The sequence below is a fragment of the Lissotriton helveticus genome, chromosome 4_1 (genome assembly GCF_964261635.1).
Source record: "Lissotriton helveticus chromosome 4_1, aLisHel1.1, whole genome shotgun sequence".
Taxonomy (NCBI): domain Eukaryota; kingdom Metazoa; phylum Chordata; class Amphibia; order Caudata; family Salamandridae; genus Lissotriton; species Lissotriton helveticus.
In genome coordinates this window covers 580660733-580677902 of record NC_136063.1, presented here as the reverse complement: position 1 = coordinate 580677902, position 17170 = coordinate 580660733, and the positions used below count along the sequence as shown (strand labels likewise).

Here is a 17170-nt window from a genome sequence, read left to right as displayed (position 1 = left end):
GGCTTGGCTATGTTTGTTGCATCATGTGCTCACTTCTTTTGCTTCGTTGTTTTCTTTTAATTATTTGAAATCTAAAGTTTGCTGATATTCAAATGATTGTGTAGTCAGAGTGCTTCAAAATAATATTTTGAGGAGGTCCTGCAGGACCTACAACAGTTGCACACTTAGAAAATTACTCTTCTTCATTGTTCAGTTGTTCTGTTTTACCAGATTGTTATGTCTATTTGAATGTTACGCTTTGGGCTGCCTCTAGTAGAAACAGCCCATATGACATGGTTCCTATGATCTAGACCTTACCTACCTGCTTCCAAATATTTCTAGGGCTTCCAGCAGTGCAACATATACTACCCAAACAAAAATATTGCCTCAAAAAGCCCACCATAAACTTCCCCCACTTCTGTTTTGAGGAGGGGTAAAAAACAGCTCTCTTATATGGATTTAGCTTGCACTGCCAGCCGATGACTATACAACTAACCAAAAATATTGTTGTACTTTACCAGCATACATGTGTTCCCATTGCTTCCTTCATGTCGGAGGAAAAAAGTTAGCCATACACATGGCTCGGGAGACAACAACAACAAAAAGGCTACAAATGGTAGTGTTTATCCCTCCACCTTAAGCATAGATATAGGGAGTTTTAAGTCTCTTCCATCAACTTGGCAGAGCCTGATGGAAGAAAAGGACGATGTGGTGTCATCATAGTCACTTAGTCGGAGATGCTAGAATACTTCATATTCCCTATAGATTTTCAACTGGATATGATAAGCAATATGCATGTAGGCACCTTCTGTAAAAGGTATGGTGCTCATCTGGAATGGCAGATAAAATAAGAAAGGGTTTCCTCCTCTCACTTTAGCTCCTGGAGGCTGCTCAGCATCCTCTTCCCCATGGCTCACCCTCAGGATGTCACTGGCCTACCTCTCAGCCAGTCAAATATCCCAGCCGCCTCCTGGTAAGCACGAGGATCAAAGCAGCATTGCACGATCAATTAAATTGCTTAAAGTGTTTTTAATTAGTTGAAATTGATGAGCACCAGATAGATGAAAATACAAAAATGAGATATTTATCGTCCTGACGAAGCCCCATAAGGGATGAAACACATTTAAAGATTTTTCAGATTTAATTTGAGTTTTGTGGGCAGTCGAAACCCTGAGAGTAGGCACAAGGTACACAAGAATTTTGGAACACTGACCAGTGCAGAGTGGGGAATCACTACTTACATTTTTTTTAAATTTCGGCTGATAAAATAATCATGTCGCAATTCAGTCTTTACCCAAGAGCGATCTTTTTGCGACCGAGAACTATCTGTCAATGATCTCTATACTCAGTTCATCTTTTGTCGGGGATAACAAGAGAATTTCTCAGGGGATGCTTTCTGCAACTTTCATTTAACTGCCTTGATTCTCAGGACTCTCAAAAAAGTAGATATTTCCAACAACTTAGAGATATGATACTCTTGCCACATTTTGTCTGAGATAGATTTGTTTTTCAGTCCTGATGCTGATTTCTAGCTGCATTTTCCTGACAAATTAACTTTAAAGCTTTGTACCTAAATAAATTGCATAGCTCACCTAGGCTTGTCAGCAATTAGCAGTAGTCTTGTGGGTACCAAGGAACAACTCTACTATTAATCAATAAACACTTGTCTTTATTTTTGTGACTCTGCTCTTGTATTGCTCTAAGTATTTTTTCCTGAGTCAGGATACTGGCTGATAATGACATAGATTACCTCCAGTCCTAGCAATTGTGACCTGTTTTAAAAGACCTAAAGACAATTTCGTCTTAAAAAATTAGGTTGTTCTAAAGCATATTGATGGCATTCTAGGTTTTAAATCTTCCAGTGGCAGAACCTCCTCCTCAATGGGATGCCCTCTTTGCTTCTTTAATGCAGAAACTTCTTGCGCCTTTGGCATTCCGTGACATAGACCTTTTTACATGCAAAATAGGTTTCTTAGTTGTGATAACTCGGTATAGAAGTTTGGGGATCTGGAAGCTCTGTCACTGAAAGATCCAAATTTAGATTCACATGAATATAAATTGGTTCTGAGTACAGTCCCCTATTTTGCTCCAATGAAATTGATGGAATCTCATTTTTAGAAGGAAATACATTTTTTTTTTTTTTTAAACAAAAGCCTTGTGGTTCTCAACTGAGGATTTTCTACACCGTTTGGATGTTTCCAGGGCCATAACATCCTAAGTGAAAAGAATGAGCACATTTCAAAAGTTGTATCATTTTTGCAGGGGTGATTTTACCCAGCATGGGATCCATGCCACTGTTCCAGGTGGTAGGCCTCATGCCTCTCAAAAGCACATGAGTTAAACTACTTTCAGGCTTCAATATTGCTCGTTCCACCAGCACTAATACCTAAAAACTGGATTTCCAAATAAGCTATATTATTGCAGAAAGGTATGGGACAGCTACGTTTGCTTCCTGTCATCATTTAGAAGTATTATTTCTTGGCTGCAACTTCATACCTCTTAGCATTACAATTATGGAATTCATTCCAAATACTTTGAGAAAGAAGAACTAATCGAATAACTGAGTAATGAAATATAAAAAACTGAACGAGTATTCTGCTACTCTTAGTTCGTGCACTTTTTCTTTCCTAAAATGCCTTCATTAAGCTTATACCATGCACCAGCCATTCATATTAGGAACAAAACATATAGGATTGTGTTGTGGCGCTTGAGGAGGTTTTGGGAGGGGACCAGTATATCGGGAGAGAACACTCATTCTGGGTTCCTTAACCAAACATTTAAAGCAACATCATTGTTAAGTGACTGTTTTTTAAGATCCTGACAGCCATGCAGATATTTTCCATCTAGTTGTGAAGTGTGGAAACAGTAAAGTAAGAATACTTGAACTACCGTGAAGTAGTTCCATGAAGTACATTTTTCCTTTCATAGCATTTTTGACAGTAGGCTGGGGTTTGATTAGATTGTTCTAGTGGCATGTACCAGCAAAACCAAGCAGTTTACTATAACCTACAAAAGCACCTCAGATTGACAGCTCTGCATTCTTGCAGGCTGTCTGCAAGAGTTTGACCCACTCCTCTACCTGAATATGTGCTGCAAGAGTGACAGTGCTAGGATACAGTAGTTTTGAAGCAGCTGTATAGAAGGGAGGAGGGTATGGGGGACCAGCAAGATTTGGCTCGGGTTGAAGAGGTATACAGGGCACGTTGGGGCAGCAGATGTTTTTGGTTTCCCGCTTGAACCCCCACAACACAAGCCACTAGTCTGCAATGGCAGCCTGATAAACTTGCCTGAGATGACAGGTGAGGATTGTGTTTCCCATTTGAGTAGGTCACCCTTGATAAGGTTGGTTCCCTTACTCTTTAGGTTAGGTCATCTGGGAACCATGCATTTTCCCTAGAGTTTTAGTGTCTTTTAGACTTTGCTTGGGGAAAAGGCAAACATTTATTTATTTATAAAGTTTTATATAGCGCGAACTTGATCCCAAAGGATATCAGAGCGCTTTACAATTTGAGGCAAAGGTAACAAATCAGAACATTAGTCTAACATGGGGAATCTAATGGGCATTGAATCAACTAGTACAAACACAACAGCTCAATATTGATCAAAACTTATTTTTTGAGGACATTTAATGAATCTAATAAAACAGCGATGTGCTGCTTATCAGATGAAGCCAAGACACATGAGATCTTAGCAAACTGTTTTTCTTTGTAAATCCGTGTCTAATATGATGATCACTCAAACAAAAAACCCACAGATCCAACTATTTGCAGAGGGTTCAACCATACCTGTTCTCTTGCATCTAGAAATCGAATAAATTAAAGCTAAGACATGACATTAATGTCCCAACAGAAGGTTAGGGCCATGTTACTGTTTTTCGGTATTTGGGAACCAATTTCTGGAATTCCTACTTGCTCTTTTTAATGTCTTTAAATGAGGTGGATGCAGCTGACAATTTCATTTCTTCTTGTTTGGGTACAGTACTGACGGGGAATTGTCTATTTTATAAGATAATGTTCTACAATCAGTGGCCACAGAGCACATTGTATTTATTCAAGACGGGGTCCTGTTCCCTCTTCTAACCACTTGACTAGTGCCATAACAATGGAATTGTCAAGGAAGCTAATCTGGGCTGTGTTGTGTATCAACCTGCTTGTTAAAATGGGACTGAGATAATTAAATGGAAATGTTCTTCTCAGAATCAGCTTTTTTGCTAGTAACTTATACAGATGGAGGGTATGAAAAGATATGAATAAATATGCTATTAAAAGGTAGCAATCTTTAAAGTGAAGACAAGTAAATATGGAAGAAAAGACCATTCAACTATACATAAAAAAGTTAAAACAACCGCAAGATAAAGCATTGTGTGCACAGCAATATCTAAATAGATGATTCAGATCCCACAATGAATCAAAGCTTGGACCAACCGCTCAGTTTGAGCCATGTGCCTCTCAGGTATTCCAACCACTTCCCCATTCGAGAGACTTAACGTTTGATAGCCTTGGAGATAGAATACTGGTTCCTCAGCAGGTGATCAGAGATATTGACCTTGAGTAAGCTTTACCAAACCTGAGTCTTACAGCTCCTCTAAATCTCACAAATGTTCTTGAGCAGCAACAGGACCTGGTGAAAAGTTGTCGCTTGTATCCCTTTTTTCATGCTTTAGGAGCTATGACGAAGCTGCAGGAGAATCCAGGAAGCAAACCTTATTGGTGCATTGTCTGCGCCAGAAATCAAATGGTCCTCTGCATTATAGAATGCCTCAAAGCATGGTCTTGGTTCTGCACCACAAGAAAACGTGCCTATCAGTCCAGGGGTTGCATCTAAATTATCCACTGAACCAAAACTCTCAGCCAGTTCCAGTGCCACATCACACAGGAAATCCAGGACCGATCCTTTAACAGTATCAGTTTCACCACATGATACACTGTTGTTAAAGTTTGTGTTCTTCACCCTCTGTGAACAGATTAACTCTGGGGGGAAAAGTCAACCTTCCCTCTCCCCAACCACCTAGGCACCTCGCCCTTCAGTGCCGTCAGCGGTAGTAAGCGCTATATAAATGTAATTATAATCTGGTTGTTAGGCCAACCAGTAACATGTCTTCGATATTATTTTGCATCACTTAAAACACAACATTGCTTATCAAACAGTTTGAAACATCCATCTCAATTTTCTGTTTTTGTTAGCTTTTTACTTCATTAGAGAAAGTTTTGTAGTGAAGATGGACACCCTGATCGGTCACCATTGCTAATTTCGCTCCGCCTATCAAGTGATTACTGAATTGTACAATCTGAAGTTTATTTCTCTCCTACTGAATTTACTTTACTCTTAATGCAAAGAACCACTTTTAGCTACAACTGATTGCCAAAAATATTTGTGAGGTATTTGATTATTGAATATTTTTATCCATAGAAACATATACGAACAACTGGTGAAGTGGATCCAGTTACTCAAGGGATGTCCCTTCCTATTTGGGAAAGGCTGTCGGCCAAGGTAAGCATTTCGATCACGTAAATTGCTTTATTATATTGATTTTTAAATCTTTAAACATGTTAAATCACGGTGGGCCATTACCCTGTTACTTCGATTACTTTGATTTTTAGATGCCTAAAAAATATTTTGAATTTCTCCTTTTGTATTTAAACAGATTTTCCTAGTCTATACAGGTATAATATAACTTTTGGTAAGACAGAGGACACACTGGATATATTGATTTAAAGCCCATGCATGACTGTTTGAGTACCAATCTCAAAGTAAAACCCCATAAGAATATAACTGTACACTTCAAAATTACTGAGCGAAAATACTGTAGAAGCCTTGGTGCCCTCTGCATAGTGCTTACCTTATTAAAACAGTTAACGCGGTATAGCCATTTGTCCCAACAGGCCAAATAACTTAGAGTTTAGAGTAGGAGAGGAAACTGATCAGTGGTGATGCCTGAAAGATATAAAGAACGTAGAGTCCAATTATGATCTCCAGGTTAGACTTCTTTTATGTAATAGAGGTGCAATACAAGTTCCTTCTGGAGCATCAGCTGAGCAAGACTGCTCCAGATCATTTGTACTTTTGGTCCTGGATGCCCCTGTCTTGGCAGTTAACTGCACAGCTTCTGACCAAAAGTCCTCTAAGGCCTGAGTAGTCCTAAATAAATTAATATACAAGATGAATCCTGTTCTGGATTATCAGGACATGTTAACCCCCAGCTGGACCAAATAGGACTTCTAGAAAGACATGCAGGAGAATTCCAACATTGGTGAGGAGGGCAGGCTTGAACAGGGCAGTGGAGAGTTACTTGAGCTAGAAACAACTGGTGATGGTGACCATCTTTAAAATATCGCAAAGTGTGGACGCACATATGACCTAGAGGACCCCTAACTATTTTAAATACTTCTGTAATTCACACATCAGAAACTAGTCTCCAGCTGATAAATTTGTAAAACTGTTTAACCGAGAGGCAGAACAGTTCTCTTATAGGGGACCCCAGGCACTTGTAAAACCTAGAAATCCCAGGAGCCAGTTTTGAGTAACTGAAGACTTTGAAATAACATCAATGCATATCTGTGGAATCAATACTTTGAAGTGCAGCCTGCATTACTTTCCAGAGAGTAATTCCAGAAGTCTTTGACTATCTTGGACATGTTCTTTGAGCGTTAAGCTCAATTCCGGACTGTAGAAACATTGCCCATGTAGAGTATAATCAAACATTAGGACTTCCCTACTGCCAAGTGCTATCCAGTATCTCCATACAGGTGTTGTTTAGTTTAGCTTCCTACTGGCACCACCCACTTCTCTAGGGTAAAGTCTTAAAATGTTGGGTCCACAGTCCAGCTAGATTGCATGCAAATTGATTATGATAATATACTTCCAAAGAGATATATAGCAAGGAGAAATGGTTCTGTAGGGTTTACCAACTAATTTGTACAACGTAATATGTACTCTGGAAATATTTGTAAGAAACACACCAAAATTACAAAAATTATAATAAACACAGCTCTTTCTTTAGCAGTGCGTAGTATCTTTACTATACAGGACTTTAGATTGGTTGTCAAGTGACCAGATACATAAACAAAGACTGTACAATGCTCAAGTGTGTCTTGGGTGACTTTAGGTAATTAGTGACTGTAGTGCTGTACAAGCAGTGATAACAAAGACATGTGAATATAAACAATTGCAAGGGACTTTTTTGATGGACAGGTCCAATTTTACAAGCATATCACGATAGCATGGGATTTCCTTTACAGTTTGGTTTAGTTGATTGTATGGACTGGTGGAGACAATAACGTCGACGTTTCGACCCTGGGGGATGGGGCAGGATATTATTTGCATCCGGAGCAGGTCTACATCAGGACAGGGGGTGGGGTGGGGACAGCCTGTAGGGTGAAAGTCAAAACTAGGTCTTGTTGGTGTGTATAAAATTGAATGTGTTACAGATGGCCAACTGGTGTTATGAGCTTACCAGTAGGAGGGGATGCTTCTAGATTGGTATACTCTTGAGGCAATAATGCAGGAAGGTGTCAGCCGACACCTAAAACGCACACCGATAGGTCGACGTCTGGAATGAGCAATGGTTTGAATGGTATTAAAATATGCCCATGTTAGGAGCGTGGTGCTTCATATAATTTTACATGGAAGAAACACATACCTAAATGTTTTCAAGCTTCATCATCCGGTTGAAGTTCTGGGGGGTGGCTGCTAAGGCGATCCTAGATCTGTGTAGATCAAAAAAGGGGGAAGGGGGGCTAAATCGCCCATACGCCAAGCAAGTCATGCAATGATTAAGTGATTAAGAAGCTCAGAGGAGACCAATTTAGGGTGTCTGTCTCCCGCGTGGTTAAAAATAGCCTGCAGTCAAACCTTCATGTCTGTGAGGCACTAGCCGTGGTAATTGATGGTTGGGCCAATAGAGTTAAAAGCTGTAAGAACGTTTGGCTGGTGATTAATAGGCCGATAGTTTAACGGGCCGCTATTGTGCTCGAGCAGTAAGAAAATTAAGCCGTGTGAAAGAATGGAGCCAGCGTGGGTTTTTATCGGTAATGTTCCTGGCATAACAAAGGTTTTGATGTTTTTAAAGGAACTGACATAGCACCGGGTTGCTCGAAGAACACATTTTAATCCGGGCCGCTCATTTACATGAGCAATAGTGAAATTTATCAGGTGGCTTCAAAAGGTGAAATGCACCGTGCCCAGACATGTGCAACCAAAAGATATTTATTTAACGCTTCCCCTAAGACTGGATGTGAACTGGGAGAACAAAATTACGCTAGCAGGAGCCAATGCCTTTAAAGGTGACTTACTTGATCTACTGCGGGAGAGGTCCTCGTACATCTGAGTTGATTTGGGAATGCGGCCGCCGCCAGTGATCGCGTCTAAATAACCGCCAGAACCCCGGTGTGGAGGTGACGGGTGCAGCGTACTGTCCGCTGCTGCTAAATGAAACCCTGTGTTTGGGGAAAGGTAAAGCCCGGCGCTCAGATGTGAAATCTGAAGTGGGATTGTAATTGTCACAAAACCTTAGGTATTGGAGATTGATTCAAGGCCTATACACAGTTATTCAAGACAGTACGTCAGAGTTCACTGTTATCAGACAAGTTGGAATAGTCACGCATTAAGTATCTACACGTTGTATTTAAAGAGGAATAAAAGAACCACATCGTATTGTGGTAGTGTGTACATAAAGAAATAATTTAAACAATGAAAAGGATAAATCAAACATGGGTCATTTAAGAGACGTCTGCAACGATTCACCCACATAGAGTTCGACATAGTCTGCCCAGCTCATTGTTATCAGAAAAATTGTACTGTAACGCATTGAATAAACGAATCGCATCATCTTGTGGTAGTGTATGTACAAAAACAAATACTTTTAAACAGTGAAACAGATAAACCAGATATGGGTCATTTAAGAAACATAAAATGCATGGACAAGCATTATTACACAGTATGACAATTTTAACATTTCAAGGTCTGAAAGGACCTATATCCTCTGTGATTGGGGGAGCTAACAGGGACATTGTGGTAACTGAAGTAGCCATGAACAGCGGGTTGTCTATATACGGCAAGGACGCATGCATGGTAACTGTCCAAGTCGTGTGTGGCTAAACATGTATGCTGTGCTGGATGCTCCTGGCGCCCGTGGGGGGACATTGCCTACAGGTTAACCATTTGCTTGTATGTTCATTTAGGCCCTGATTTACAGAGTTCAAAGTGTGGATCCAACTTTACTCTTGGTAATTCAGGGTGCTTGCCATGCTGCCTCCCCTAGGATGTAGGGTGGCCTTCTCCAGTACCCACCATTCAGTGTTGTCAGTTGTGTCACCAGCACTGGGATAGTGTTCAACTAAAGGCGCTCCCTGAACCTTACATTTGATTATGCTTATGTGTTGTAGGATCCTATTCTTCACTTTTTGTGTGGTTTGGCCTACATAAATCTTTTGGCAGGGGCATCTGATGGCATATGGGGAGAGGGGTTGGCCTAACGGCTAAGGCGCTCGACCTCGGACCTGGGGATCTGGGTTTGAGTCTCGGGAACGACGCCAAAAACCCCCTGTGATTCTGGGCAAATCACTTAATCTCCCTGTGCCTAAAAGGAAAGTGTGTCCTCATGTAACGTAACTGGTGCTATGTAAAGCGCTCTGATAACTGATTCGGTTCGGGTCTAGTTCGCGCTATATAAAACTCTGCAAAAAAAAAAAATATATATCAGGGTCTGACTGTTACAGTTGGTGAATTGCGTTAGGCAGTATGTTTTGCCGAAATGTGTGAATGTGGTCCCAACTGGGGTGAATTTGCAAGCCTTACAATGTCCGCATTTCTGGTGTCCAGTCACTGGGGGTAAGCATAGTTGTTGCCTGATATCTGGTGCCTCGGGTGTTTCGAAATAGGAAGATACCACAAAGTCTTTAATGATTTTAGCCCTTTCTAATGAAAACATCGGTTCCTCTGTCATGTTGATTTCACTTCCTACAAAGTTCCAGTATTTTTCAATAACCTTTTTGATCTAGTGGCTTCTGGTGTTGAAGGTGGTCACGCAAATGAGTTTGTTCATCTGCTCTTCTTAGGTTTCACAAGGTCTGTACCACACCCTCTTTCTTGCTCGGTTCCGGAGGCCTTTGGGATATCCTCTGTCCTTCAGTTTGGAAATCAGGATGTCAGATTCCTTAAAGTAATCCTGTCACCTTGAACAATTGTGGCGCAGTCTCAAGAATTGCCCGTACGGCAGGTTATCTCTTAGATTCCGTGGGTGATGTGAGTCGTATTTAAGAAGAGTATTACGATCTGATGGTTTTTTTATACAGATTCATCATGATCCTTCCATCTTCAATTTCTAGTTTGAGGTCCAAAAATGGTATTGAGTCTTTATTGTGTGACATCGTGAACTGGATATCGGGGGAACGCGCACTGAGCCAAGTGTTGAATTCAAACAAAGCTTCCTCGGTTCCTGTCCATACCATCATGTTGTTGTCATATAGCGCTTCCATAGCATTAGATTGTGCAAGTATGGATTTAAGTCACTGTAGATGTACTGATCTTCGTAGTGGTCCATGTATAGATTTGCCAGACTAGGAGCAAATTCAGCCCCCATTGCAACTCCTTTGCATTGATAGAAAAATTTTCCTTTGAAGATTAAATCATTTTTTGTCATGGCAATTTCGAGTAGGTTTAGTGTGAAGTCGGTTGGTATCCAACTTGGTGAAGGGCGTTTTTCAAGTACCCTTCTTTGACCTCCCTGGATAATTTTGTGGGATGCTTGTGTATAGTGAACACACATCGAGTGTCACGAAGTACTGTGACGTCTTATCAAAGGGTTGGTCTTCCATCAATTGGAACGTATGCATCGTGTCGCGGAGGTAGGAGCGTGTTTCTAATACCATAGGTTGTACAAAGCTATCTATGAATTGGTTCAGGGGTTCTAGAATAGAACCGCATCCTGAAATGATCGGCCTGCCGGGGGGATTCTGGGAATTCTTATGTATCTTGGGGATGGTATATATTGTGGGTATCCTGGCATTTGCCTTGTTCAAAAACGTATATTCAGGTTCTGAAAGGAATCTGTCTGCAAGTCCGTTAGAAGTGAGTTCATGTATTGTTCTAGCAATCTCCTTGGTAGGATCTCCATTAATTTTCTTGTAGCTGACCTCACAGCTCAATTGTTAAAGGATTTCCTTTACGTATTCTTCCGTTTTCTGAACAACCACTGCACCCCCTTTGTCAGCTGTTTTTATTACAATATTCTGGTTGTTACTTCGAGAATGTAGTGCCTGTCTTTCAGCTTTAGTAATATTGTGTTTGATGTATTTAGTATTGTTTCCAGGTAGATCCATTACTTCTGTCGTCGCTAGCTTTTCAAAAGCCACAATTTTTTCACTCATCATGTATGTGGCCGGAGTGAAGGTGAATGGAGGGCGGAAATTGGTGGCTGCTGGTTTTTGTGATATTCGTCAGGTTTCACATAGAAATACTTGAGGCGAATTTTCTGGAAGAACTGCTGTAACACAAGTTTTACATTGAATGTTGGGTGGAGACGTGGGGATGAATGACAACCCTTTGGCTAGAATGTCATGTTCTGCTATACTTAGGGTATGCTTTGAGATGTTGATGATAGGGTTTTTATCATTTTGTATATTCAAGCATCCAATGGTTATCCTCAGTGGGTCTGATGCCATATTAGAAACCCTCTCTGGTTCTTCCAACCTCTGTCCTGGGATATCTACCAGCGATAGGTTTAGCGCCATGTTCGGATTTCTCCATGGTTCTGTTGTTGAAATCAGACCCTCGTGTTGCCCCGCTGGTTGATCTTTCCTCGGTTCCATCTCTGTGGTCTGGACAAGCCTGGATCTCTATTTGTCCACGTGGGGTCTCCTAAAAAATGAGGATGTGGAGCAGTTGGGCCGTACGTGTCCTGATATGCCGGACCCTGTTGGTATGAGGGGCCCTGTTGAAGTATTGGTCTTTGTTGATATGACTGTTGGTTTGTACTAGTGCTTGGTCTGTCCGAATCACTTTCAGACCCACTCCCAAATGAGGAATTGGAAAAAGTGGCAAATCTATGTGTGCCCTGTCTGTTACGGTTGGTATTGAAGCCTTGTGAGTCCTGTTGATAATAGTCCAAAGAGATATGGCACTGCCATGATCGACTTCTAGATATCAGCAGATTTTCAAAAATCTCTTGAAGCGCAGTCTCCATGCTATGACTGGGGACTAAATCTGGATTGACTTTGGTGCAGCAGCTTGCCTTTATTCAAATAATCGGAGAGCTGACCTTTAACCATTTTTTCTAGCATTATGGCAAAGGCAGGCAGCAGAGAATTGCTGATAATCAAGAGAGGGCTTCTTGAGGAGGGAGATCACTTAGGCAAGTTTCCAGGTGTCTAGCAGAACACCGGACGGTAAGGAGAAATTTAAAAATTCTATTACTCACTGGGTTCAATCAATCTACTTGTAAAACGCGCTAACTCTCAAGGTGCTGAGCGGGGGGGGGGGGGGAACGGTGCGGCGTGGGCGCTGGAGGTGCTGCTACTTCTCGAAGAGCCAGGTCTTGAGGAGTCTTCGGAAGGTGAGTAGGTCTTGGGTCTGCCGCAGGAGGGTAGGCAGGGTGTTCCAGGTCTTAGCGGTGAGGAAGGAGAAGGATCTGCCGCCTGAGGCATAGCGGAGTTGGCGGTGTTGTGTAGTGCTTTGTGTGCGTGGGTGAGTGGTCTGAGTGGTCTGAAGGTGATCCTTTTGTCGACGGGGAGCCAGTGTAGGTCTCTCAGGTGGGGGGTGATGTGGCTGCGACGAGGGATGTTGAGGATCAGCCGGGCGGTGGTGTTTTGGATGCGTTAATGGCATTTGTCCCAGCTGTCAGCAATGCAGGAGGACAGGCATCCAAAGGGGATCCTGATTTACACTTTAAAAGGGCCTCAGGCGATTGCCATAGGGAAATTGGCCTGACTGGTCCAACTTACTGACCAAATCATCAGGTCTCACGGGCAACTGGCACTCCTTTGTTACCACTTGTTCGAGGGCCAAAGCATCAGCTTGACCCACAAGCCAAGTATTAACAGTCTCCATACCAGGTTGACACATCATTAATTGGAGGGGGTAGAATTGGCAAGAAGTTTCACCCAGTCAGCAACATTTACCTTCTTTCAGGTACAGAAAAAAGTACGACCATCAGGACGGGCATGCTAAATTGAATTCACAGTCTCCCACTTAAATGAAATAAAAAATGGTTGGACCGGAGAATATGCTTAGAGGGGCTGATAATCAAAGAGCAGTTGGAGAACACAAGTGCAATAATATGTCCTTCAGCATGAGTTGGTAGAGTTACAAGCTGAGGCAGATTGAGAGATGTCATGGTCTCAATTAAAGTAGCCACCAGGTGATCCGAGAGGTCATCAGTGTGATATCCCAACAAAGTGAAATTAGCCCAGAGCAGTAGGGTCGGGGCCAAAGACGCCTCCCAAGATTGAATAAAATTACCAGCGTAACCCAAGGGGCGATAAATCAGTGCACCAGAAAAAGATACTTGAGAGAAATGGGTTTTGGCGCACCTCTAGGATGTTCATAATCTGATAAATTCCACAACTTATTCAGAAAGCGGTGCTGCAAGGTAGAGAGAACCACCCTTCTCCTCACTGTGTGGTCAAAGCCAACAAAGCAACATTAACAAGGTCTCCAGCACACGCAAAGTACAGTCCAGCTGTTTTAGTTTCTTAGTCAATCATAAGGAAAAGGAACCCCATGTGTGGGGAATGCACCACATATTAGTCTGTTCCAGAATGGAAGTCTTAGTTTGTGGTGAGAACGCCGTTAAGTAAAGTTTAGGTGTCCTTAAATATGAACTTTAATCCATATATTCTTCAGATCTGGGGAAATATAAAAGTGCGTATCCGTTCCGATATGTGGATTCCGTTATATGCCCCTCTCTGCGAGTACACTGTCCAACAACATACTAATATGTGGTGCATTCCCCGCACACACGGTTCCTTTTCCTTATGATTGAAGATTGGCTACACAGCTTTGAGGAAGGTATATACAGGATACTTGAGGTGGAGCTAATTATTATATCCTGCGGGATGGAATTATCACTGTAAGAGAAGTATTTTACAAAGAAGATATAGCCCTGAAGAAGTCGTGGATATTGTGCCCAAATTGTGACAAAACACGTTTTAGCTAAGAAATTAAAACAGCTGAACAGAAGAACAATAAAAGAAAACACGATTGTCTATACTGACTTTATAATATTGTTTGGACTGTACTTTGCGTGTGCTGTGGACTATGTTAATGTCACCAGAAAAACATGACTGTGCGAAAGATGAAAGCTGAGGTTCTCGACATCCTGAAGGTCAGGCAACTCAAAAGTAGACTACTGCACAGGATGCCTGAAAGCTATCGCCCCCACCCCCTTTTGTATGTTCTATCACAATGTACCAGTGAGTTACCCTTCCCGATGGCCAAACGATATCCGGAACACAGGAATAATTTAGCCAGGTCTCAAGTCATAAAAAGCAATGTTTCAATTGGTGGCTTCCTCCTTGTGTACTCGGATAAGTACTTCCAATAACAGGCTGTTACCTGGAGACAGTAATTATGTCTGCTCTCACCCAGTTATGGCCTCATCCAATGTACCAACCATTTTTATGGCAGGCTGGATGAAAAACCAGTCTGGAACAGGCTTCACAGCATGTGGCCTCAATAAACCCTGCGCCATTGACATTGTACAGGAGACTTACTGCATATTAACTGTAGAGGTTCTTTGCTGCACCAGTTTTGCAAGTTACAAATCTTAAGCTTGTGGCTTTTTCAGAAAGAGCATTAGAGTTCTTTGACCAATAGTTTGGTCAAATGAATTGAAAATGTTAATTTTGAGTTGCTGTGTCCACTACCATGAGCTAGATACCGCTCCCCTTACTAGTGCAGTTCATATTTTGAAATGGTTGTTACTAGATGTGTGCATCCTGTCAGACGCTTCAACTCTGTGTAATTGATTACATTATACATACGGATTTCTACATCTAACTCAAGGACATGGTTCGTTACAGTATTCCTCTTCCTACAGCTGCATCGGTCATATGCCCTGGCCTCCTATTTCACAACTCCTCATCGCGTACATGAGCTAGGTGGACGTGGGCCTGGCACACTACTCCTCCCCACTTGATGAAGAGATGAACTTGAAGAAACACACTCCCTTATCTCCTATGCCCCTGGCCTACTGTCCAATCAATCGTAGTACATTTCAGTATTTCATTGCATTTCTTTTTTGGAGTCAAGCTACCTCTTCACTGATGTTTGACCTAATTTAACTTTCTTCTATAAAACATTTGGTTGTTTCAATCTTTTATTTTCTAATTAAGTCTGTAGGAAACTTTGTCTCCAGTAAGTGCCTCCTATATCGATGGCTTGGTTGTTGCTTCTTTTAAAACATGAGTCTCCTATGAACTTATTGCTGAAGTCTGGACTCGGTTCACTGTCTGGGACTAAGACCGTTGAGCAAAAATGTGGTAGAATCTTTCTTCTGTTCTATGGTTCTTGATTACCTGATTATCTTCTGCTTTTGTACAGTGTGTTTAGTTTTACAGCTATCGGGCTTCCGACCCAGGATTTATGATTAATGAACGTGGCCTGTTTTCCACTTGCATCCATAGGTTTTTATACGTGACTTGGGTGATCTCTACAGTACAGACCCTCAAAATATCTGAATTTAGTGCACACGCGCTCCATTGCTCGGGATGTTCATCTCCTGTCTCCCTTAATGCGGGGTGAGTCAGTGGCACACGGAGTAGCCATTGTATTTAAAAGGGCCCTATGAAGTGGTGGCCCGGCCTCTACTTTCAGGAAAGGAAATAACTGCAAGCCACACGCAATTGTACATTACAGTTAAGCTCCCACTGCGGCTTAAAAGCAATCACAGGCTGGTGAGGTGCGGCGCTCGCAGGCACTGCAGTGCCGTCACTCATCTGCCTTGGTTGCCTCACGGTAGCTCTTCTCAGGCAGGCAGGCTCCTCTGGTGTGCAGCATGGTGTGAAGGGGCTGCTTTTTTGTTGCTTTGTCGGCCCCCTCCCACGGCCTCGCGAGCCACGGAGCACTTCTCCAGCACAGCGGAGAACCCCGCATGCCCCGCCACTGGGCATGAGCCGCAGGGCACACCGATGTGCACGCTCACGGCATGCCTTTCACTTTCACTTTTTTTTTTATCCATTTCACTGCGAAGCGCTGACGTCTTTTAAATTCTTTAATTTCAAAACAAGACCTAGACCAGCCAGGCATAAACAATTTAATATATTCTTGGTGAACCATCAGCTGCAAACCTTTTTGCACAGTACTCCTCACTTTTGATGATTGAGGTAGGAGGTAACACCAAACTATGCCTACAAGTAAAATAGTTGCCCAAACCCTTGAGGAAAAACAATCAACAGTTGTGAGACAACAAATAACACACACTTATGTGCCCACATTGGAAGAATAAAGAAATTAGAAAAAAGTGTGTGTGAGCGAGATGGCACCTCACGGGCGAACCACCAACGGGAACCTGGCAGGTACTCACCAGGATTGCCCTGATCTCATCATTGGCGCCATCAAGCTCTAAAGAAAAATCTGTGTCCACATAACAAACAAAACAGTGTTTGTAAAAGAATGCAGTGATGGGACAAAACAAACAACCACAATACGTGAGCACAAACAAATACGTAAAAGCCACAAGCAACACGAGACTTATCTTTATTCTGTTTCTTTCGTGTTGGTCATGGAATGTAAAAAGATGGGACTGGCTAATCCCTATCTAGCCATATTCCACTTGCCGACATGTTTCATTGCCCCTTCTATTTCGGGCAATTTCTTCAGGGCGTCACCAATTTTTTGAGCCACTGCATAAGATCACGTTGTGTTCACAACCTCAAGCGACCGCCTGCGCTCATACCAGTCGCAAGGTCCAGACCAGAAATTGTTTTCAAAAATGACTTCAGCTGTAAGCCACTCCTCTTCCCACAAATTTTGCGGTGATGTGCGGTGGAGCAGCGTTCTCTCAGCACTCGCCAACCACGGTCTTTTAAATTCTGACAGCAGATCGGCATGTGAGTTGTGCCTTTATGTGGATTGCTCATTCTGTTAGGCTGGTTTCATAAATTATCTTAAGAGGAGGGTAAAAAGAAGCATTTTGTGGCATCAGCTTAAAATCAAAATCCCTCCGCATAAAAAGTTACATTGACCATTCTATTTA

The 17170-nt window shown here is 42.1% G+C and overlaps 1 protein-coding gene across 7 annotated transcripts in view; it reads left to right on the top strand.

Moving 5' to 3' along the window:
* The window catches only part of CSPP1 (centrosome and spindle pole associated protein 1), a 1229219-nt gene that overhangs the window by 154029 nt on the left and 1058020 nt on the right, over positions 1 to 17170 (top strand). For all 7 annotated transcript variants that reach the window (XM_078687197.1, XM_078687198.1, XM_078687199.1 and 4 more), the window contains exon 5: positions 5389 to 5469. In XM_078687197.1, the coding sequence (XP_078543323.1) occupies positions 5389 to 5469 (81 nt within the window). The remainder of the gene's footprint in view (positions 1 to 5388; positions 5470 to 17170) is intronic.